General features: G+C 51.8%; 7 protein-coding genes across 7 annotated transcripts; 3 read left to right on the top strand and 4 right to left on the bottom strand.

Annotated features, from left to right (window-relative positions):
* Nucleotides 1-783: 783 nt before the first annotated feature.
* Nucleotides 784-2,745, bottom strand: GT037_002988 (ribosome biogenesis protein kri1; the record flags this gene model as incomplete). The annotated part of the gene is made up of 2 exons (XM_038928035.1): nt 784-2,489; nt 2,538-2,745. 2 exons carry the CDS (start codon nt 2,743-2,745, stop codon nt 784-786), a joined length of 1,914 nt encoding a protein of 637 aa, XP_038789313.1.
* A 246-nt stretch (nt 2,746-2,991) lies between these two features.
* GT037_002987 (transcription factor 3) lies at nt 2,992-8,937 on the top strand (the record flags this gene model as incomplete). The annotated part of the gene is made up of 6 exons (XM_038928034.1): nt 2,992-3,053; nt 3,109-6,801; nt 7,513-7,751; nt 7,811-8,061; nt 8,209-8,341; nt 8,411-8,937. 6 exons carry the CDS (start codon nt 2,992-2,994, stop codon nt 8,935-8,937), a joined length of 4,905 nt encoding a protein of 1,634 aa, XP_038789312.1.
* A 321-nt stretch (nt 8,938-9,258) lies between these two features.
* GT037_002986 (ribosomal protein s14) lies at nt 9,259-9,564 on the bottom strand (the record flags this gene model as incomplete). The annotated part of the gene is made up of 3 exons (XM_038928033.1): nt 9,259-9,267; nt 9,342-9,447; nt 9,503-9,564. The coding sequence occupies 3 exons, from the start codon at nt 9,562-9,564 to the stop codon at nt 9,259-9,261; spliced, it is 177 nt and encodes a 58-aa protein (XP_038789311.1).
* Nucleotides 9,565-10,588: 1,024 nt separating this feature from the next.
* GT037_002985 (uncharacterized protein) lies at nt 10,589-11,749 on the bottom strand (the record flags this gene model as incomplete). The annotated part of the gene is made up of 1 exon (XM_038928032.1): nt 10,589-11,749. One exon carries the CDS (start codon nt 11,747-11,749, stop codon nt 10,589-10,591), a length of 1,161 nt encoding a protein of 386 aa, XP_038789310.1.
* Nucleotides 11,750-11,981: 232 nt separating this feature from the next.
* Nucleotides 11,982-12,353, top strand: GT037_002984 (uncharacterized protein; the record flags this gene model as incomplete). Its single annotated transcript, XM_038928031.1, has 2 exons — nt 11,982-12,122; nt 12,204-12,353. The coding sequence occupies 2 exons, from the start codon at nt 11,982-11,984 to the stop codon at nt 12,351-12,353; spliced, it is 291 nt and encodes a 96-aa protein (XP_038789309.1).
* A 2,419-nt stretch (nt 12,354-14,772) lies between these two features.
* GT037_002983 (fad dependent oxidoreductase) lies at nt 14,773-17,298 on the top strand (the record flags this gene model as incomplete). Its single annotated transcript, XM_038928030.1, has 4 exons — nt 14,773-14,796; nt 14,856-15,726; nt 15,991-16,053; nt 16,109-17,298. 4 exons carry the CDS (start codon nt 14,773-14,775, stop codon nt 17,296-17,298), a joined length of 2,148 nt encoding a protein of 715 aa, XP_038789308.1.
* Nucleotides 17,299-17,517: 219 nt separating this feature from the next.
* Nucleotides 17,518-23,192, bottom strand: GT037_002982 (gtp-binding protein sey1; the record flags this gene model as incomplete). The annotated part of the gene is made up of 9 exons (XM_038928029.1): nt 17,518-17,819; nt 17,874-19,615; nt 19,665-20,105; nt 20,173-20,371; nt 20,433-20,538; nt 20,950-21,491; nt 22,437-22,883; nt 22,948-23,099; nt 23,152-23,192. The coding sequence occupies 9 exons, from the start codon at nt 23,190-23,192 to the stop codon at nt 17,518-17,520; spliced, it is 3,972 nt and encodes a 1,323-aa protein (XP_038789307.1).
* Between the last annotated feature and the right edge of the window lie 747 nt (nt 23,193-23,939).

Raw genomic sequence — 23,939 nt, 5'->3', positions numbered from 1 at the left:
TACTTGGGATGCGGAAAGGAATCTCCGGTCAGTCCTACTGCTTTCTATGACGATACATGATACCTTCCGCATGCGGCACGGTTAGGAGCTGCAACTGCTGATTCTCTGGGTAGTTCGAGGACCAGCATGCGCTTGCCAGGCTAAGTAATAGCTCATCAATAAATCATCCCATTTCCAATATTGAATCGCAACGTGTAACAATACCAAGCTGATATGACTTCCTGACAATCGCTGCTTACCTCTAGCCCGTAACGTATCGGTATCGCGGTTGTGGTAATTTTACGCGAAATCCTATAGTCGACCCGGGTGGCAGTAAGGGAAAAAGCACGTCCTCGTTGTCTCACTCAGCCTCCTCGGAAAAACAAAGAAAAGGTCGCGTACTTCATGATCCTGCCCTGACCCTACGTTCACATCTCCTTTTTCCGTTTCCAAACGGACAGGCCTTTATTTTTATCCAAGACCCCAGGCGGCCCGCTCCCTCCCTGAGTCCCGCTCCCTGGTGCTGGGCCTTCCTTTTTGATTCCATGTCGTTCTTATCTAGGCTGATCTTCTCGTATTACGTATCTTCTTTCCTTTGTTCGACCCTGAATAAGTGGATAGGTAAGTTTCAACGAGTCTTGTGGTGCGAGTTGTGCTGCGATGGTGATATCAGGGGCTATTGCGAATGTTCCAATCTCGAAAGATGTCGCACGCAACGAATGAATAGTAGAGAAGAACATTTGCGCTCGAAAAGGATTAAGTTGGTAAAGCAGTGGTATACAAGTAGACTAGCTAGAGAAAACATCATGCTTCTACAGCAGCAGCCTTCCTCTTGCGACTCCTCTTCTTCTTTTTCTTCTCGCCTTCGACAATGTTGCCGTCCTGGCCATCATCACGCCCAGAGGGGGCAGCAGCCTCTTCTTCACCGACCAGAGCCTCAAAGCCACCCTTGGGTCCGTCCGGATCGCCGAACGTGTCTTGTCTCCATTGCCTGATACGCGCCTTCTTACTGAGGAACTTTTTATCCTTTTTCTTCTTAACGGGATCTCTGAACGCTGCTAGTTTCTTCAGTCCAGCAAACTCGTTCAGCGCCTTGTCATCTGCGAGCAAAATGTCGCGCGCAGTCAGACCGAAACTCGTGGGAGACGTTTCGCGATAGCGGAAGCGCGAGGCGGCCTTGGAGGGCTTGGAAGCAAGCGCTGCCTCGTATTCAAGGTTTTGGTTGACGAGGTTTTCTATTAGGCGGCGATCGCGACGGGCGGTGGATTTGGCTTCTGCACGTTCTTGTTTCCGCTGCTTAGAGGACTTTTTGGATGATGCACCAGCTTCTGCTTCTTCTTGTTCTTCGTCGCCGTCCTCTGCTCCGGCATCGGGCATCTCGTCGTCTGATGAAAGGTCGGGTCGCTCTTCGTCAGAGTCATCCTTGAAGTCAGGGACGAGATCTTTGATGTCGATGTCATCGTCAAACTTGGGCTTCTTAGGCTTCTTGCTCTTTTTGCCGCCGTCTTCCTCGTCTTCGGCGCCAGCCTCGCCGTAATATGCATCGCCAAAGCGCTTCTGCATCTCAGCATCCCATTGCTCGTCTGACCAGTCGGCTTCCAACACATCCTTCCACTCCTCTATCTTGAAATCCCTGCCGCTGAGACCTCCGATCTGGCGAATTTGCTTGACCTTGTTCTCCATGTCTTCGACCTTGAGCTTCCGGAGACGTGCAAGGTCTTGCTCCTTCTCTCTCTTTTCGGCTTCTCTCTTTGCCCTGGCCATTTCACGAGCCTTCTTCCGACCGGTCTTATCATCTCGGCGGACTGTAGTGCTTGCAACGGCATCACGCGCGTAGGTCATGATTTTCTCATTTGCGCCAGTTGTGTCCTCAAAGTATAGGTTGTATGAGTTCTCCCATTCATCGGCAGCAGCGTCTTCCTCGTCGTCGTCGGACATGAGGGGTTGGAAGCGGGCAGATTGTGTCGGCACCCAAGCACGAGATGCCATGAAATTGGACAAGAACGTCTCGGGGTCTTGGTCAGCTTTCTCGACATCTTCGGCAGTGATCTTGACTCGGTCGTTGTTGGACTTCTCTGGCTTCTGTTTCGCGACGATGAAGTCATCATCTTCTTCCTCATCTGCATCCTTGAGCGCCTCGACAAGATCCTGCCTAGCATCCTCCTGTTCCTGTGCGTATGTCTTGGGCGGCGCATCCTCGTCCTCGTCTTCCACTGTGAACTTTCCCTCGAGTAGATTCTTGGTGTGGTAGTCTCGCAGCGTCATTGACGGCTCCTTGTTCTTTGCGTCTGCGTCATCTTGGCCGTCCTCGAGTTCCTTGTAGAATTTGGCTTCCTTGTTGTAGATGCGAGGATCTTTTGCGCGCAAAGCCTGGAGAGTAGCATTGACCTGTTGGTCGAGTTCCTCATCGAGCAGTTCGGCTGCATCATCCTCTTCCACGCCTTCTTCAGAGTCTTCGGATTCGTCGCCGCCGTTCTCGAACGCTTTGTCCTTGCCGTACTTTTCCTCTACTGCTTTGAGTTAGTGGCTGTAAATGACTCGACACGGAATACGCGTACGTCGGAATTTCTCCGCCTGCTTCTTGTTGTGCTCGTATTTGCGAGCGTATTCCTCGTTCACCTTGAGCGACACTCGGCCATGATCGCTGTCGGAGCCCTCGTCGTCGGTGTTGTCGAGCAACTTGGCCTTCTTGGTGGGTGGCTCGCTCGTCGCATTCAGCTCGCGTTTGACGCCATTGGTGCGCTTCTTGTCCTTGGTGCCTGCCATGGCGGATGTTGAGGTGGTTGTTGGACTGGCTTGCGCCGGGTCGTCACAAAATTTTGGTGGAGTCGGCGCTAGCGCATGAACCCTGACGTTGGCCGCGGCAGTGACGATGGACCCGCCGCAACCCCAATCGAGCGGTACGTGAGGGAGGAGAAGCGTCAACACGCGACACGCTCGAGTGCGCCTTCCACCATGTATGATAGCTCCCTTGTCTAGTCTTGTTCAGCTTCTCCACGAGCAGCCGGCAGCATGGCGGACGAGAAGCCGCCGCAGCTCAGCATAGAGCCCGTGTCCAGACCGCTGGATCTGATGTTTGTCCAGGTGACTTGAGCTGGGAGAGACAGACACGCTGACCAAGATACCCAGACCAGTCGTAATTAAAGAAGCCGCCCTCGATTCACCCACGTTCCGCGCAACCGCTGTCCACTACGGCGACCAGATCGAACTGATAGAACGATGGCTCACCTCGTTCGTCACGGCAACGTCGAAGCTTGCCGCCGAATGCAACAATATGCAGGCACTCGTAGACACGTACATACAAGCCTCGCATCCCCCATTACAGCTCTCCGAAGCCGTCGTCGACCACGACTACACCGTCCTAGCCCTGAAGCGATTCGGAGAGGGCGCGCGCGAGTTCTGGAATGGCACGCTGCGCAGCATCAAGAGGGCTGAGCAGACCATGTGCGAGCCCATGAGAGCATTTGTGTCCAACGACTTGCGCATGCTGAAGGAGGCGCGGAAGAACCTCGACTCAACACAGCGCACATTCGATGGAGCCATTGCCCGTTATGCCGGCCAAGTCAAGACAAAGGAGGCGTCATCGCTGAGAGAAGATGCCTTCCAGTTGCATGAGGCGCGACGGGCATACCTCCAAGCCAGCATGAACTTCTGCGTCATGGCTCCCCAGGTGCGACTGACACTAGACAAGATACTGGTCAAGGTCGTCAACGAGCAATGGAAAGACATGAAGGCCGCAACAGAGGCTTCAAGTAAAGGCTTCGGCGCGTCGACTTCAGACGTCGAGCGTGTACGAGGCTGGAGTAAGGAAATGGAGAACGGCGAGCGTGTCTTCAAGAGAGAGCTGCATCTAGCACGGCAGCAGATCGAGGGTGCAGCCGAAGTCAGTGCAAGGCCTTCACGAGACTTGGATACATACGCAGCTTCCACCGTCCCCTATCTTGGCACCGCGCCTTCGTCGGCAAACCTACAATCTCCAGCAAAGCCTGAGTTTGGCATCGAGAAGGCAGAGAAACAAGGCTGGCTGTTCCAGCGCACAATCACTGGCAAGCCCGCCAGGACCTATTGGGTCAGGCGTTGGTTCTTCGTCAAGAATGGCATTTTCGGCTGGCTCACGCAGGGAACGCGCTCCGGTGCGGTTGAAGAATCAGAGAAGATTGGTGTGCTGCTATGCGGCATCCGACCGGCCTTTGCCGAGGAGCGACGCTTCTGCTTCGAGGTCAAAACGAAAGACACTACCATCCTTCTCCAAGCCGAGACCCAGAACGACATCACCGAATGGATTTCCTCCTTTGAGGTTGCCAAGCGCAAAGCCCTTGAAGACACATCCAAAGATCTGTCGGGTGCTGCATCCGTTGACGCTGCTTTCTCCATAAGCCCTCCAATAGCTCCTGAGTTTGCTGCAAAGACCTCCGAGGGACACGCTGGCCACCCGGGTGAAGACACAGTCGCTATGGACCGTACCGAAACGCTTGGTATTCCTGGTGGTGATGGCAATGCGACACGCGGCAGCTTCGATGTGTCATCTCGACGTGGCACTACGACCGAAAGCGATAGCAGCCGTCGCGATCACACTGCTAGGATCATGGAGAAACTTGACCTGACAAGAAAGTCAACAGTAAGCCCTCAGTTGAGTGGAAGCAACCCCTCTTCTGCCAGCGGTGGTATTGCTAGTCTCATCTCCGCGAGTCTTGCCTCAGCTAGTCATAACATTGTGCAGGTTGGACAGATTGCCGCTCCTGCACCTGGACTCCCTGATACTCGCCTTGTCATGGGCCAGACACTTCCTTATACTAGTCTAGCTCCTTCTACCCTTGCGAGCCCACCAGCCCCGACAAATCTTAGCAAGGCCGCTGTTGCTGTGAGCGGAGAGCGAGGCCTTGGGACCGGTCGTTCGGGTAATATGCCTGGTGGGCTTATGGCCAACCTATGGGGCTCAGTCAACTGGGGATACGTCAACGTTCTTGGGCGCGAAGAAGAGACCAACAGCCGTGATCGTAGTCAATCTGGACCTCCAAGCCCCATCAATCCGTCTCCAGTCCTTGGGCCTAGCGATGAGAAGAATGGAACAGAGGCAGCGCCTACTGTCCCGGCCAGCGCCGCTCATCGCAAGTCAAGCAGTATGGGAGGTCCTATTCCGATACTCAACAAGCCCAATGCCGAAGAGGTTGATTTCCCAACCTATTACCCTCTAGCTCTGCGGATGCAAGACGCACAGTTCCGTATACTATTTCCTACTGTACCACGGGCGGAGAAGGTTGTGCTAGTATTCCGTGCTGTATGGAATCCGACAGAGCAACAAGAGTTCCCCGGACGTGTGTATGTCACAACCAAGAATATTTACTTTTACAGCAATCATCTTGGTCTTGTGCTCATTACTGGAATAAGCATGGCTTCTATTGATGAAGTCACCGCTGCACCCGGCAAGGACTGCGACTTTCTCTTTCTACACTTCAAGTCAGGTTCCAGAGAAGATGGCGCAACTAGGCTTACTGTCAAGACGTTCCTCGAGCCTCTCAAACTGCTCCTGCGTCGCTTGAACTTCCTTGTACGCAACACTACCTCTAGGGAGCACAACCTGGAAGAAACGATCAAGGGAATGATCAAGATGGAGACGGATGAAAGTCTCAATTCAGCAGGTGAGGAGGGCTGGGAGGAAATATCTCCAGACACACCTATTGACCCAAATACTTATGGTGGTGGGAAAAATATCAAAGCCAGTCTCCGCATCGATGGCAATCTATTTGGGCCATCTGGTGCAAGTGCTGGAAAGAACGCCACCAAATTCAAACTTCCATCGCAAGCTGTAGTCTTCGCCCCTGCTGGCATGACGCAAGTCGCCGTGGAGAAGGAATATGACATTAGCGCGAAAGGACTATTTCATATACTCTTCGGCGACAAAAGCGCTGTATTCCAGTTGCTTTACCGGGAAAGGAGAGCATCCCGCATTGTTCAAGGGCCCTGGATCACAAGCGACAAAAACCTCCAACGAAGGGACTTTGAATATGAAGTCGCGCAGCCGGGTAAGAACGGAGCTATTGTTATAAACGACTACCAAGTCATCGAAGTGTTGAACGATCATCTTTGTTATGTGGTCTCGGATCGCAAAACGCCTTGGTACCTGCCAGGCCAAGAGCGATTTGTACTTCTCAGCAAGACTGTCATCACACATGTCTCGAAAGCACGGTGCAAGCTGGCTATTCACACAAAGGTAGACTGGAAGCGAAATCCACGTTTTGCGAAGAAGCTTATCGAACGTCAAGCCTTGCAAGACTTGGAACTTGAGGCGCAGGACCTTGTTGATGTCGTCAATGACCAGGTCGCAAGGCTCGGTCACAATAGAAGCACGAACAAGGTTACGGGCATTTTTGGTCAGATTGGGGCTCAGACACAAGCTGTGCAGCTCGATGCACAGGACATCCCACCGCCAAACCGACCGCGAAAGTTCAAGTTACGACCACAGACGACAGCCTCTTTTGTCGCGCAATATATCGGTAACATCGTCATCAGTGTGTTGTCAACAGTTATGAGTTGGATACTAGCGATTGGCGCAGGGTTCGGCAAAGTCATTTCAGCACATTCTTTGCTCTTTGGCCTTCTGTTAGTCAGTGGTGGTGCCAATTTCTTCTATACTTCAAGAGACAGTTGGAGCTGGTGGCATGAGCGAAATGCCGCAAACTACATGTCGCGACTGGGCGTCAAGCCATCGACTACAATGACACGCTCGATTTACATTCGCGACATCGAGGAGTCATTCTTGAATAGGAATAGTACGGGTCTTGAATTTTCAGTGCCAGTTGCGGCCAGCACCGACAACAAATGGTCTGTTGCCCTCGACTTGAAGTCTTGACATAGCTAACTTCGCACAGCCATCAGACATTCACGACCCTCCTTCACGACCCCTTGTCGACAGTTTCGACACAGTCATTCTTCAGACCCTCCACACATAGCACCCAGCGTCTCCACCGTACGCGACAGAGCCTTGGCTCGCATCGTCATGACCTACTCGTTGCTCTACGGGTTGTTAATCGAATTGAGAAAGAAGTGGTGGAAGCGGAATACGAGAACTGGCTGCTGGATGAGACACACAAATGTAGCAAGGTTGGAAAGCTCTTGGAGAGCGCAGCCAAGAAGGGGAAGGAAACGCAGGTGGAGGATTGGGTGAAAGGTTATTGCGGGGACTGTCAGAAGAGCTTGAGGGTGGTTGAGGAGAGCCGGAAGGGTCTGGTTTGAGTCTTGCTTCGGCTGGTTGTTGAGCTCAGATTGGACAAGGGTCAGCGTACCGGAAAACAGTGTAATGTCGTCGTACAACCCACAAAACGCAGAAAAATTATTTCAGCTCGAAAAATGTGTTGAACCCTCTGTCTCCCGCATAAGTTCGTCTCGGGCTGACCGCCTTGACGCTTGGTTTTTTCCTACATTTACCTGGACACTTCCTGGATTCTTCACCTCTCCCGCCCTCGCGTTTGCGCTCAACTTAGATCCTGACTTCTCTAAGCAATTCCAATCAGTTTCCGCAGCTAATCTGCTTAGTCAAACAACTGCAGCTATGGCCGTGATCGGTATGACTTGCAAGCTCACAGACGACAGCGTTGTCGTGAACGGCGACCTCAAGATCTCATTCCGAAGGACAGTTCGCGTACCCGAAACTAAGGAATCAAACTGGCTCCCTCCCGACCTTGGCGCTTTCCCACTCAAGCCCGTATCGCAACATAGCAAAAGCCTGCCTCCTGGTATGGCTGTCAAGGGAGGAGTGTTTTTCCCCATGTATCGTAAGTGTAGCCAATGACTGCTTGTGACAAAGCGTCTCAGTCTAACGAACATGCTCCAGAATACGAGGCAATGTGGATCAACTTCAGTACTGTTCACGAAGATATGCTGCCGTATATGATCAAGATCTACGTTGGCGGCGTAAACGTAGTCTCTGCCCAAACTGCTATGGAGTCCACGGCCAGCCGCTCTCGTCGACAAGTACGACTACAGACTACTCCGTCGAACCCCAAACCCGCGTCTCCTCTCCAAGATTACGTCGTGGTACCAGGGCAGAAGTGGATTGACGGGATTGCTAACGGAGACGGTACAGTTCGTCAATTCGTTGCTGCACCTTTACACAGCGGACTCTCGGTTGAAACACAAATGACTGGCAAGGACGCAATAGGCGGGATACAGATCGAAATCACGCCTTAAAAGCTCGCTTGCCCGTGTGAGTTCCCAGGTAGACCCATGCAGATCTTCCTGAAGCAGCTCGATGGTTCGGCCAAGACCTTCAATGTCACAAACTTGGAACCCATCGAGAACTTCAAGCTCCGTATTCGCGAGGCCACGGGTATCCCTACCAGCATCATCCGCTTAATATATGCGGGTAAGCAACTTGAAGGTGAATTCCTTGGATCACAATCTAAATAATATTAATACGCTAACTCTATGCCAGATAGGCGAACATTTGAAGACTATCGTATCTCCAAGGAGGCTACTATCCACATGGTCCTCCGCCTTCGAGGTGCCGGCTCCCTTGTACACATATCCACACCTGAGATGAACACCGCAGCTGGCGGTCTCATTAAGCAAGTCATACATCGCGATATACATCCACCAAACTGGGATACCACTAAGACGACCGTCTTCAATGCTCAGATTCTCAACTCTATGCTATACCAGGCTGTCACCGGTGCCAGGCCTCTTGTGCCCTCCATCCTCCATGAAAGATATATACATCACGGGCTTCCTTACTACAAGATGTACGAGGAGCTAAGCAATATTTACAGTAACTTCGACATGGTCAAGTCTGTGGGACAGATCACAGGCAAGATCGAGTGTAAGGTTGTGACAAAGGCTCCTCGAATCGTGAAGATCGGGAAAGACCACGAGAATGTGAGCCCGCCAGGTCCGCCGCAAGTATCGCATACGATGTTCAAGCTAGAGGACGCGTTGGAAAGCTATCATATTCCGCAATTCTAGGCTAGCATACAGTAGCATAGACGTCAATGAATGATGTTCAAGAGTTTGTGAAAATATGTTTGGGGTTTGGAGGTCATCCCAGGTTGTCGTATCAATTCTTGGCTAGGAATATAAGTAGATATAGGTTGAGCCTCCGTTTTGCTCAAACGTGAAGGCCTGGAAAATATAGAGGGAGTTCAACTATGTAGCCTAAATCACAAGATGGATCTCTTCCTTCGGTGGCTTATCTCCCTACTCATGATCAGACTTTTGATATGGCGCCCTTGCATCTTGATGACAAAAGGCCCCCTCATAACGGATTTCCACCGGTTTCTGATTGTCTCAGCAGTACTAAGTCACAGTCAGCTCCTATACTCTCTACTCGACCCTAGTTCCTGTCTATGAGGGCTGCCTCCCAAGCGTACCTTGACAAAACCAATATCCTGCGCCTTCTCGCGGAAAGCCTGACGACTCATGTTGAGTCCATACTTGCGGATGATACCAGACTTCTTCTTGTCACCGGTGACAACACTGTCCATAGAATTAGCAGCTGGCCATCTTGTGAGCAAGATTGGTTCCAGCCTACCAGCCAATAGAAGCCTTTCCGTAGGTTCGTGGGCGCGAATACCAGACAGATTCATGTGACATCTTGGTAAGTTTGTTCGATGGGATTTGGAAAACCGCTCGTCGTTCAGCAATCGGGAAGCTGTTTAGAAGTACAAGAAGAGTCTAGGCAGAGTTTTGCAAAGAGAATTTTGTTTGTGCGGTAGTAGAGGTGCATGATTGTGTGTGGTAGTACCTTGTTGGACACCATGTCTGGGATTGCATATCATGGTACTCGCAAGGGGATGCGGTAACGTGATCTGAAATATCACCTGATGCGTAATCACAGGCATCTTTTCTCATCGTAACGTGAGCGTTAAATCTGTCTTCGATGGCTTTGCGACAGCCGAAGACTGTCGTGCCCGAGATCATGTATGAGTCTATCTCACACCGTGAACACACAGACGATGATGACACCTCTCGATAGACAATGCACTGTAACAGGAGTAACGATGAGACGTAGAGATTCTACAGGAGTGACATTCGTTCTGACGTCTATCTGCTTGAGCCTGCTCAAAGAGATCTCAATGACGCACCGAAACATTCCATCAAGACAATCTTGACTACAAGCCGATACACCCGACCAATACGCTAAAATCCAGTTAAAGAAAAGGGTAGAAGGGCGATACACCCTGTATAACCTGACTGCACGAACCATAACTATCACCCTTATGACGCTCCGTGACGGTGATGGCATCGAGTTTCCGATTTCCAAGTAGAGACTTGGAAACACCCGAACGTCTTTCATACCACAGCCGATATACGCAAACCGCTCCTGTAAGCTATGCAAAATCAGCTGTCCTATTCCGTCCATGGTATAATTCGTGATGTTGCTCCAATGACGTCTAGCTGGGAAGCAAGGATCAGAGAGATGCAAATGGATTTTCGTACAGTCTCTGAAACCGTGTCAGAACGCATCGTGCGGTGCCAGCCGCAATCAGTGGTCCTCGTAGTTATGGACGTCGAGAAGGCATCATGTTGAATGTCGCAAATGGAATGGAACAATGCGGATGCGAGCCGGCCGCTCCTCAACCCCCAAGAATTACAGCATCAGGTCACCTAATTCTTTTCATATGTCATCAATGTCGTAGTAATCGTCGAAGCCGTACGGGGGGCGCCGTATCTGAGGTCTCGCCCAGCCGTTACCAACATCATCGTCGTCTTTCTCCGCATCTAACGGTGTCCACACGATGACTTTTTTGCGTAGCCTCCAGCTTCTCTTGTTAAACCTCGCTTTCATGTCACGCTCTTTTCCGTATCCAGGCGACTTCTGAGTCACGTCTACATTGTCGCCGCGCTTCACTAAGACGAGTAATGCTTTTCGGGCACCAACCCCCCTGGTCAGCTCTTCGTCGTCAACCCTGCCGAATCCTTCAAGCTGATGCTCTTGTGGGTTCTGTTCAAAAGGCTCCCGCCTGTTGGTATCAAGGACGGATGTGCAGTCATTTTCCTCAGTCGCTCTGAACACTTGCACAACGGATCCGGAATCTTCTCCATCTCTGTTTGATAATCTCTTGTTCCAAAACCTGGGCTGAGGCTGACGGCAGATGTCCCCCGTTTCGCGAGACCCGTGACTTCTGGATGGGCTAAAGCCGAGCATGCGTGAACTCCGAGTAACATAGCGAAGCTCTTTCCATCCGTTGCCGCGGTTTATCAGGTTCGTAATAGCGTCATACTCCGGCGCAGCAGCTGCCACCGCAAAGACTGTCAAGCAGTCCAACCTGAGTGCAGGAAGCAACTGGAAGATGGATTCATGACGGTACATGAGGTCGTCGAAACCCTTGAGATAGCGCATCATTGGGGAGCCGATCAACCGAAGGTGGCGGATCTTGGATACAGTAGAATCCGGTAATTCGGACAGCCTGTTTAGCATAGTTTGAGGGTCTTCAAAATTGAAAGTAACACGCTGAAGCCATATGTCGCGTGTTTCGATGTGAATCTGGCGGGATACGCGCAATAGCGCGAGGGAATGTGGGGCAGGCTTGAGATACCTCTCGCCATAGCGGGGTGTGTATCGCAGTCCGAACGTCAGCCTCGTCGAGTTGAAAGCCAGCTCCCATATCTCGTCGCGCAGTTCTCGAGGCAGTTGCAACAAAGGACTCGAATCATTCAAAGCAGTGTTGTCGTCTGTCATCCTTATCGACCTGATTGAGGTTTGGCGGGGTTCATTGTACCAGTGGTACCGGCCACTCTTGGGCGGGATAAAGTAGTCTTCGTCCTGAATCATCATCTTGGAGAAGGTTTGCCCTGCATTGGAATCGAAGGCCGTGGATGGCACCGAGACATGGGGATTGGCCGGCTTGATAACGCCTTGGTGGTGGTGAGCGCCAAGCAGGTTCCCGACTTGCCGTCACGCGACACCATATTAGTCGCCTGGCAATCTCGACTCAGCCACCTTCCATCTCCACCCAGTTGGAATGGTTACTCCACTCTTCTATCTCGACTTTCCCAATATTGTCAAAATGCCTCGCGCCCGCCGAATATCCCGCAGCCTGTTCCTCGTTCCTGGTTACAAGTTTCCCGGCCGACGCCCCGCTCCACAATCTGCGCTATACGGATATCCAGACAATAAGCAACGCGTTAGGTTGGCGATTACATCAAGCGTATGCTTGGGACGCGTCTTGCATAGACTCCCGCACAGACAAAGACTCCGAAAATCGCGCTTTGAAGCTAACAGTACACAGTGGTACGCAGCTCTGAGGACCACACATGGAGCCGATATCCAGCCCTGGCAAATCATCGACGACACAGAATCCTGTCGAACCGCTGAGTCTAGATACCGAAGCCCTGCCAAGCATCTCCACATTCACCGAGATGCGCTGTTTACCACCTAAACGCTATGCCACATTGATGTCGATATCCCGTCTCAAGTTGCCATTACCGAGGCGTCTGGCTAAGATGCATACAAGCGAGCCTGCCACCGGAACATCTCGGGCGCCATTTCCACCGTCGATTGGTACCATCGTCCTCCGAGCGGCACGGTAGGATGCGTCCCAACAACAAGTCGAGGCTGACAAGTATGCCGTTCCACTAGAATACTGATTTTGAGGAGCCGTATTCGTGCTTAAATCGTCAAGTTCCCATGACGCATGAACACTCTGGAGATCGACAAGCTTGTAACGGCTTTCTGATGCTTGGTGCGGGCAAATTGAAGCTCGGGTCAGCAACGCAGCTGTGGACCAGACTCCATAATCAGTCACTGGAACTCCGCCCAAATGCAACATGCGTGAGACCTATGCGTGGGGCTCTGCAACACATCGTTTGGTGCGGCCCTCGCCATGCCGGTACATTGTTCTCAAGCCGCATATGGATTGCATCGGTGGCCGCCGGACAGGCTCCAATCACGGTATATGCGCCACAATAGAAGCACTCGATACGAGATGACTTTCGGATACCTTCCTCAAGAGTCACCCTGTGTGCCCAAGATGAAGCAGTGGGGTCTTACACCGGTATACCGCTCTTGGACATACGACAGAGTGGATCTCTGGCCTATGCTGGACGAAGTCTAGCCGTGTTAGCTTCTTGATAGGTAAGACTGTGCAAAAAGAACGTGGTTACATGGTTACTCTACAACGAACACCAAGCTCTTCGTAAGTACGGCTTGTGGCTTAGCTCTTTCTTGATCCTTGCCGGAGGCTCACGAAATGGCGTCGACCTTTACTTCACGCCCTTAGAAGCGCTCTTGACGGCCGACGTTTCTGGGTGGGCTGGGTCAAACGCGCGATATGCTTTGACGAATAGCTTGGCCCAACGACTGCAGTGACTTCAGGCCTGTTGACTGATACACCGGGACCTTCTCCCACATCTCCTCGCTGATTGGATTTGTCAACCTTCTTTCTACGCCAACAGACCTGGTCTGTATCTACCTTGGGTTCTGCCTCAGTCTTCTCTAATGCTCGTAGCTGGGTTCATTGCGGTCTATCACTTAAAAAAGAACACGTCGATGGATAACACCACATTGCTCGTTCTGCGCTATTGAATAGAGTTCTCATTGTTGCCCTGTAGCATGATGGCCTTTTGAATTCTCTCCCCTAACACCGATACTACGTTCTGCTACCAACCTGCATATTTTCGCCGTCAGTCCTCTGCAATTCTCCAACCTTGCGCAACGTCCGGCCCCTTTTCTCTTTACTCTGCCAACAACAATGCCTACTTGTTTGCTCGTCGTCACGGCCAGCGCGTCGCGTTATCTAAGCCACTTCCCTTCCAGATATCCGACTGCAATGTCTTCTTCCTTAAGCATCCTCGCGAGGGCAGACTCTATGGAACAGACAATTTTGATAAAAGGAAGAGCCTACATTCACTAGACTGTTCCGAATCCTAGACTCTCACCAGCCTAGTGACATCTGTCGAACCTTGAGCTGGGACGCGTATCCTACAACAACGATTATAGTCTAGGATTCCAGGGCTATGCTGATAACCTATTACCACTCTTGTGTCAAAGAATTGAGCAGCTTTAATAAGATTTGAGTCCATCACTAAAGACGCAAGGTATGCTGCCGAAGCTTGAGGCTGTAATGCTCAACTTCCACAGCGCAACTGCATTATAATATTCCGCATTGCTTTTCAGCTTTCCTATCGGAACCCTCACTGTCATTAATGCATAAGATACTGCACAAAATGTGCCACCAAAAATTCGTGAAGCATTCGATAAGCCATACAAACAGGCATGCATTTGCATGCCTGTAGAAGAATCCGACCTGTAGGAGCCACTTAAGCAGAGAAGCGTCGAAGACTTTATCGAGAGAGCAAAGAAGAGCAACAAGGTAGCTTCTAGGGTATGAAGGTATCACGCGCCTTACAGTTAAAGACTAGGAGTTGCATATAAAATAATGGATATGATGTTGTGCATCGTTACTAGTACCGATGCAGGGCTAGCTCCCCATTAGAGTAGTTCGCATGTTGAACACCCAATGACATCATTCTCAGAGAATACCGTTCCATGTCCACCTTTCCCATCCGAATCATCGCGCACAAAACACGGAACTACGGAATATGTTCCTGGAGCTGTGATCACACCATGGCGCATTGTGGCTCAGCAGGCACGTGGCGCTGCTTTCGTTTGCCACGATGACGCGCACTCGATCGAAGCTCCCGTTCGCGCGTAATGCCCTGGGTTATTAGCCCATCACCCCGCCATCCAGCTTACATTGCGACATTACTTGATTATACGTGATTTGAAGCTACCTTTGTCTTAAAGTCTCCTTTCTCGTTCCAAAACCTGGTACCTGATTTTCGCATATCGACCACATAATGGCAGATTTCGCACCACCACCAGTATGTATATGGCGGTCACAACCATGGTGATGCGTGGTCATGGCTAACTGGATTCACAGGGCCCTCCCCCACCCAAGGTACCGGAAGGCTGGAAAGCCGTCTGGAACCCGCAATACAACGAATGGTTCTACGTCAACGTCTACACAAAGCAATCACAATGGGACAAGCCGACCGAACCTGTCTACCCTCCCGGCGAGGCCCCGCCCGCTGGTGCTCCTCCTGGGTATGCGCCTCCAGCAAGTGGCGCTGTCGGTGGATATCCTTCAGCCGCGAACGAGAAGGGAGGATTCGGTAGCAATAACCCTTACGCGAACACGAGCGAGGACGAGGCGCTTGCGAGAAGGCTACAAGAAGAAGAACAAGCGCGCGCCAATGGACACTCGAGCGATACACGCGGACAATCGAACGACTACTACAACCAGCCTGGGCAGTCGCAACCACCGCAGTACGGCGGATATGGCCAGCAGAGCACCAGCTCGTATCCGCAAGAACAACACCACGATGCGAATACACAAGACAAGGGCAGCAAAGGCAAAGGTCTATTAGGCAAGATCCTTGGAAAGGCTACTGGCTCGTCACACTCATCATCGTCGCACGGGTACCCACAACAACAGCACGGTTATGGACAGCCAGCATACGGCCAGGCGGGTGGAGCAGGCTACTATGGCGGAGGAGGCTATGGCCGACCAATGGGTGGTGGTATGCCTATGGGTGGCGGTATGATGGGCGGTGGCAGGCGTCCAGGAGGAGGAGGCGGCATGGGAGGCATGGCCCTTGGAGCAGGAGGAGGTTTGCTGGCAGGTGGACTTATTGGATCGGCAATGGCCGGGGACGGCGGCGATACTTATGTGGAGAACAACTATGGTGACGATGGCGATATGGGTGGAGGAGATATGGGAGGCGACGACATGGGAGACATGGGAGACATGGGTGGAGATTTCTGAGACGGTGCAACTCCATTATAGCCGTTGTACGATTTTCCTTCTTTGTCTAGACATTCACATCACTATTGTGTTACATTATAGCTGATTAATATCTCGATTCCAACATAATGTGCACGTTATCAGAGCTGGTTAATAAACATTTGCACGCATGTGAACTATGACGTATCTCAGTAATCGGTTTAAATCTTCCCGAAAAGTGCCAAACGATCAACGCCACGCTTGCAAAACATCAACATCTTCATGCTAAAAGCAACTTCACGCCTAACAAACATCATGGCAGCGGATCAACAAAAACGCAATATCGTTATCATTGGTAATTTGAACCAATCGATCTACCTGTCTCGAAGGTTTCTTGCTAACGATCTTAGGTGGCGGCATAATTGGCTCTACCACAGCATACTTTCTTTCGCACCACCCAAACTTCAACAAAGAAAAAGACAGCATCACACTTTTGGAAGCCACTAAGATTGCTGGTGGTGCATCGGGGAAAGCCGGTGGTCTTCTAGCATTATGGGCATACCCAAATTGCATTGTTCCACTAAGTTACAAACTGCATCAAGAGCTAGCTGAGAAACATGGTGGCGCTGAGCGTTGGGGCTACAGAGCAGTACACTGTGGTCAGGTTGACATGTATGGCGTTCTAGCCAAGAGCAAAGGTACCAAAGATGGAACGAACGGCAAGAGCAAAGAGGACTCAGTGAGCCTGCAAAAGCGGACGCAGAAAGCGATCGGTTTACTACGCGCTGCTGGTGTACCGAAAGATTTGGATTGGGTCGCCGCGGATGGCATGAAGGCCTACGAGGAAATGGGTACACCACTCACGACGGCGCAAGTGCATCCTTATCATTTCACAACGAGTATGGCACAGCTTGCAGAAGAGAAGGGCGTCAAGATTGTTTACGGCTCTGCTACCAACATCGAGCAAGAGAACGGCGCGGTCAAGTCTGTTTCTTACAAGAGTAAAGAGTCAGGCGAAGAGGCAAAACTCGACGCCGATACCATTATCCTTACGGCAGGCCCATGGACGAGGACAGTCTGGAAGCCCTCGCCTATTTCAGCTCTCCGTGCTCACAGTGTCACCATTCGCCCTTCGCGACCCGTCTCTGCCTACGCACTTTTCACCTCAATAGATATGCCACGCGGCAACGGCAAACGCGGCGAGACCGTCACACCAGAAATCTATGCTCGACCGAACCAGGAAGTCTACGCGTGCGGCGAAGGTGACCATCTCGTGCCCCTTCCTACATCCACTGATCTGGTTCAATGTGATGAGAGCCGATGTCAAGAAATCGTTGAGCAGGTCTCCGCTATCTCAGAGGAGTTGAGAGACGGTGAGGTCACAGCAAGACAAGCGTGCTACCTGCCGAATGTAAGTAGAGGTAGCGGTCCGCTTATCGGAAAGACCAGTGTGAAAGGTCTGTTGATGGGTGCTGGACACACGTGTTGGGGTATTCAGAACGGGCCTGCGACCGGAAAGTTGTTGAGTGAGTTTGTGTGGGATGGCGATGTGAAGAGTGCGCAAATTGGTAGCTTGGATCCCAGAAAGTTCGGTGTTTAGATGCAGTTAGAACTTTTGGCTACTGCTGGTAGCTCGTTGTACAATGGACACCTCAAGTTCCTGGCTCAAGTATTCAACTTCTGATTGGAGACGAAGTCGTCCCATCCTCTAGGAGTCTATCAATAACCCACAAACCCAACCTCATCAATGACATGCAATTCTTTTCACTTATCCTACCTTGAACGGCGTCTACCCAAAAGACCACTGCAAAGCACCCACTCAAATGTCATCCAGATCCTCCTCCTCAGCCTTGCTTTTCTTCCCGTCCCCATTCAGCCTGTCCATTCTGACATTCTCTTGTCTCCTGGTGTCATTCATACCACCGCTCATAGCCATAGCTTGGCGTCCTGTATCCGAGCTCTCAAGGAAGGTACGAAGACGCTCCTTGCCAACTTCAAGACCTTGCTGCGATGCAGCGTTGGCCATTCGTGCCATGGGGCCCCATAGGTTGAGAGTGTAGGTTACGTAGGCGCCGACAGCGAGGAGGATGAGGAAGATGAAGTATACTGGGTTGCGAAGAACTGGGAAGTGTTAGTCGACAAATAGCGGAGAGAAGGGACGACAAGGGAACTTACCAGCTACTATCTCGTTCCAACCCAGCGCGAGGAGTAAGCCGTAGAAGTACAACGGAACTTGTGTGATACCACCAATCGCGCTACGCTTGGCTTCCACATAGACACCATCTGCAGTCTTCTTGAAGCGGACAAGAAGGTCGGCTTGCTTGGCGTCGGAGAGAATCGTCATCTCCTCTTCCAGGGTCTTGCCCTCTTCATCGTCTAGACCACCAATGGGTGTCAAGTCGTCTTCATCTGCGGGCGTTACCGAGGCGGGTGCTTCGCCGATCCAGGCGTCGAGTGGTGGAGGGCTCGATGTTTTGGCCAACTTGAAACGAGCGAGTAGTGGAATGACAGTGATTGTCGACTCTCGGGCTTTGGTGTAGATGCCTTCGATATCGTCTGTGGGCCGCCATATTCTTGGGACGCCATGCTCGTCGTAGCGGAACTTGTCTTCGAAGTTTTCTCTTAGCTTTAACAGGATGTTACCTTCCATAACTTCCTCATCAATCTTTGCGCGGAGCACAGCCCACGACTTGCGCCGTAACCTCCACAGACCGACCTCAACTTCGTCGGAACTAGCATCGAAGCTCGATGCGCGATCGGTGAATCGCTTTTCAGCCATTGAAACAGTATCGGTAAAGATGGTCCAGACACGGTCCCACAGATCTTTCTCTGTCGGAGGTCGCTCCCCATGCTCGGGCGCGCCAGAACCGCCTCGACCGGATCCGAGCTTGTTGAATTCAAGACCGACAGACTCATCCAATCGTGATCGTACCCAGCGCTCGATACGTGTGGCCAACCGTCTCATCTCCTCCTTGCGCAGACGGCCAGATACGTCGTCGAGCTCCTTCTTGTAGATTTTCAACTCGTTCTCGTGACTGCTCCAGGCCGCACCTTCGATAGCCATGGCTTTTGCATCCTCTTCAAACTTGGCAAGTGCCTGCTTCTTCTCTGAATCGACAATTTGTGCAAAGTCATAGGTGCCCTTCTTCTGACCGCTCTTGACCGCCGCACTGACGGCCTCGCTGAAGGATTCCACCCCAGACTTGTGAGCAGCTGTGAGTTGCTTCTGGAACAGAGCCTTCAACCGTGAATCTACCTTGCCTTCAAGTTCTGCCTGCTTCCGCTTGTAGACGCCTTTGTGGTATCGGCTCGCATTCGTATCGAAATCTTTAAAGACCTTGGTTCGTGCGGCGCTCATGGCAGGGCCGAGGTCGGCTATAACAGAGAGCTTCCCTATCCGAGCATCTTCGGCTTGCTTGTCCTCTAGTGGCGTGATCTTCTCGTCGAAGGCAACCAGGACCTCCCGCGAGATCTCGTCACAACGGAACTGAGCCAACAGCTCTTGCTGCGTGGGCAGATCCAAGTCCTTGTTGTTGACAATCTGATCCCATACGCCCTCGGCATATGCGGAAAAACCATCTGCGGGGATCCGTCTGTGGTACTGTGGCAGGAAGATAGGTGCCGTCGACTCGTCGATGAGCCCGCTCTTCCTGGGGTCGTTGTATCCCTCCTTGAATCGCGTGCTAAGCTGTGTGACTGCCTCCTCGAACTTTTCCGGTTGTAGGATCTTGTGTGGTAGAGCGACGAAGGCGAAGTCGAAGTAGTCTTCTATCCGCGAGTTCTCCAGGCCGTTGGGCTTTGAGATGGTCGACCACAACTTGGACAGGTCTTGGACTAAGGTGTTTTGTAGATTCTTGAGGGGTGTCGTGCCGATGTGGTCGCGAATGACGAAGAACAGGAGGGACCTGGGTGTGGACCTGCGTGGTTGTCAGCATGGGATGAGTCTAGCGTGGTCAACAAACGTACTTGCTGTCTTTGACGAAGAGCTGCAAGTTGACTTCGAAGACGGTCTTGAGCAGGCCCATGTTGGCACCCTGGTACAGCCCGACCTGGTGTTCCCAGATGTTGACGATGAGGACCTCGCTCGTGGCAAGCGCGAAGAGGGCGCTCTTGCGTTCAAAGTCCTGGTCCTCTCCTCGCTCTCTGCCGTCGGTACCCTCGACATCCATAACCAGGATATTTTCCGCCATGTGGGAGCCACCCTCCTCCCGCTTGTTCTTGCTCATCCATATTCCCTTTGTGGTCTGGCGACGCTCCTGCTCGGACATGACGCCGAACTGGGTGCCGAAGAGGTAGTTGAGGAGGGTTGATTTTCCGGTGGACTGCGAGCCAAAGACGGATATGAGGTGGTAGTTGAAGCCCGAGGGGATAACCTTCTCAATGCCGAGATATGTGGATAGGTTTGTGCTGCACAGCGAGTTGCCATTAGCCCTCTACTCTGCTACCCAATTGCCTGCACAGCCAGAAGACATACTTGAACATCTTGTCCTCGTCAATGACCTGGATGCCATGTTCGTAGGCACCTTTGTCGGCATTCTCGCCCACACCGGCAAAGTGGGAGTTCATCATGAGAGACGGCGATGTGTGGTGTTTGACGTTGCTCGGACGGCTCTGGCCGTTGGGCTTGAGGGATTCGTCGGCCATGATTTCTGCGTGTACAGTCCAGCCGAGAGCTGCACGTGGTGCGGGAAGAATATGGCGTTGTTAGGGGTGAAAGCTGGCCGTTGATGTCACAGGCCGACCGCTTCTCGAGTGCCTCGCCGCCATTCGTCGCTGCACCCTGGCCCGCATCCTCGCTTAAGCCCAGGTGGTGGTTACTGCCGTACAGATGACGGTCTGGCTGCATCATTCACCCTGTTTGTATACCGGCTTCTGAGACATTCCTGCTCAGAATTCCCGCGTGCTGTTGCCCCGTGGAGCGCCATCAGAACCCTGGTTGTGTGCGGTAGTGGGCATGCACGTTGCCATCGAGGGCAGGACCAAACCATCCTTTCTTGGCACCCGTCTCGCCGGTACTATCACTGGATCGCTTGACATGAGGTTCCTGAAGATAAACGTGTCCTTAGATAGCTACCGACAAGCTACCGAAATCTGGGAGATCGCCGTATCGATCGCTCTAGACGTCCTTGCTCAACGCAAAGCTCCAGCAGCAGCAGGAGAGAAATTACATCTACCCCACCATACATGCCACTCTATCACTATGCTACCATCCACGCTTTCAGAACTTTCTATGTCCCTTTCCCCCACTCACCATGTCTCCGCTGATCTTGCTAATTTCCTCGCTATTCTTAACCCATGCCTTTGTCGCATCGTCAAATACTCCGTCTCCAAATTTATTCTTGCACCACTCCAGCACCTTCTCCGCCTCGGCCCTTATCCTGTTCTCGATGCCATCCTCATCATTTACCCTCTCAACTTTCTTTTTGCTTCGATACTCTTCGACGGCGTCAATCAGACTCTTAGGCTCCTGGTCGCCGTAGACGAACTCGATGAGCGAAGCAGAGATGGAAGAGTTGCTGCCAACTTGTTTCGCGACTTCAGCGTCCAGCTTCTGACCTTCTTCTTTATGCTTGGGCTGGTAACCTTCACATGCGTCTGCCACGTCGCCTACCCATGCTCTTGCGTTGTCAAAGTCGCCTTCCGCACGGTGCAAGATACCATGGAGCAACATTCCTTCCACAGCTGGCGGTGCCTGCATGTGCCGCACTAGGAAGTGTGCAGAGGGCAAATCGTGGTTCAGGATATGCAACAGTGTCTCGATAGTAGGATGGACGTGTAAGTCTGCGATGGTCGCTGTAAGTTGTGCATCTTGAGGTTTTTTGGGTGGATGAACAAGATTAGTGTTCGGTATGAGCGTCTGCGATATTGACTCCAGCGTTCGTGGTATATCCGATTGGCTCATATCTGTGTTGCTCGAACCGGGTAGAGCCGACCGCTTGACTCTAACCAGGGTACAAGGGTGAAACTGAGGTTGAAGTAGTAGTAGTACTCGTAATCTTAGTTAAAGTAGAATCCCGGTAAGCAGTTACTTTTCACATGAAACGAGGAGTCCTACAGCATGTATGCACCTATTAGCTTCATCACGAAAGCATGTGACGTGCTTGATGCACCAACCCAGGAACGCAGACGTCATGATGGACCCTGAGAATTGATCGTGTGCAGGCTGTAGGGCTGGGCAAAACAAAATCAATAACGCGCAAAAGTTACACAAAATTGTGCAATTGTGATGAAAGACCCCTCAGGCACAATGACATGGCATGGAAACTGATTTACATAGGTACGATAAAATGCGCTCATATCTGCATACAACGCGGACGCCGCTTCGCAATCCAGCCACCAGGACACGCCCTAATCATACAGACGTAGTAGGTACACGGAGAAGTGCCGCAGATTGATTTTCATCCAAACGCCAATAATGATGATGGAGCTCTTAAAAGACAAGGGATAGACCGAATCATGGGCCGATCGGAAGAATAGAGGTATTCGAGGTCGTCGTGAGTCGGTGTAGGAAATGAGGTCAACCCATGGTTAAGCCTTGTTCTTCTTCTTCTGGTCTTCTTCTTTCTCGGCCTTCTCCTCCTTCTTGTCAGCAGCATGCTGATGCTGTTTCGCCTGGTGCTCTTTGCCTGCCGCAGCAGCCTTGCGCTCCTTCTCGCGTTGCTCTTCGGCCTCTACCATCTCTGAATTATTGAATTAGCTCGCTGTTTCCAATATACAATCCAATAAACGTGCACATACCTCTCCACTGGTCCTCGCCAGCATATCTCTCGTGATGGATCTTCTTCTCAATAACATGCTTGTGCTCGGGATCATTCGGGTCAATAACCCTGATTGTCTCCCACCTTCCCTTGCCCTTCGCTGCATCCGCACCCTCAATCGCAAAGCTGCCTAGCAGCGCCGCCAGTGTGCCACCCTGTGCGTACATACGCGCCTGCACTAGCTTCTGTGATCCGCTCAGGTATGGGTTGCGGTTAACCATGTGCCATGAGCCAGCCATGGAGGCAATCCAGAAACCGAAGAGAAGTGGGTATCGGTTTTCGGTCGCCCAGTCTTTCGCACGCTCGAAAGCGGTTCTGTTCTGTTCGTAGAGGGCTTCGCGCTCCCTCTCACGTTCAACTTGGCGCTTCTTTTCGGGTGTGTGTTCGATATCGTATGCTGCGGAGGCTCGATCGGCGGCAATGACAGCTGTGGGGTAGCATTGTTAGGATACGAGTTCTGGAGTCTTACAGTGTGGCGTGCGGGAACTCACCAACGAATGTTCCTGTTGAAGCGACCAAGAAAGCTCGAAACGGGACGGTGAGCGCTCTGAAGGAGTGGTATCTTCTACTCGCAGCCATGACACCTGCAGCGCCTACCGCCGTACCAATGATACCACCGATTGATCCGCCCTTGACTGTGGCACTTCAACTTGTCAGTACGACTTCCACAATTGCCCTTCATGCGTGGGTCTTACTTGTAATGCGCCTCCTCCTCTTCCTTGGTAAGAACCTTCATTTTGTCTTAAGTGGAAATTGCTTTGATTTGGGGTGCAAGTGTGTTGGTTTGTCGTGAGAGTTTAGCGGCTGTTGAAAACTTGACGTTTGGTTACACCAGGTGTTGGGGAACTTGGATGAGTACGTGTACGGAGTCTGGAATTACATATAAAATATGACGGCGCATGCGGCGACTTAATAAGAGATAACGCAACGCTCAAAACTACACCATGGTGACGTCGCCGAACTTCCGGCGCCGCTAGACCCACGTTGACAAGTGCGGGTTATGATGATGAGGTAAGTGCCTTCGGCAGGCCCTGCCTAGCCCTACATCCTCCAGGCTGGGCCGATTATCGTGCGCGCTGAGATCAGGTCACCGATGCATGATCGATTGAGCAAATCTTCTTTAGCGATTCAATCTGCTCTTGCTTCATTGCTCGCGTATTGGTACTGGATGAAGAATATTTGCCCCGTTACGGGATGTGTTCCCAGCGTCATGCGACCAATCATCACATGCTTCCAACATGTTCTTCCTCCAAGTATCTCCGAAACTGCATCATGCTACGCGTTACTTACTCACCCTTGACTCCAATATGCAAGTAGCCGCTAAGTAAGACTCTGTAAGCTTGTGAGCAATGCATCCCTGGTTTGCTCCTTGTCGGCAAGATGTCGCACGTCGCATGCTGTTCGGATTTTGCGCCGAAGCGGCATCTCCTCAATTGCCGCTCGCCGCTCGCCGCTCGCACTGCTCACACTTTGCAGAGCTGCG

Source organism: Alternaria burnsii (assembly GCF_013036055.1).
Source record: "Alternaria burnsii strain CBS107.38 chromosome Unknown 746, whole genome shotgun sequence".
Taxonomy (NCBI): domain Eukaryota; kingdom Fungi; phylum Ascomycota; class Dothideomycetes; order Pleosporales; family Pleosporaceae; genus Alternaria; species Alternaria burnsii.
Note: the sequence above shows the minus strand (reverse complement) of the source record. Positions and strands in the feature narration are given on the sequence as shown.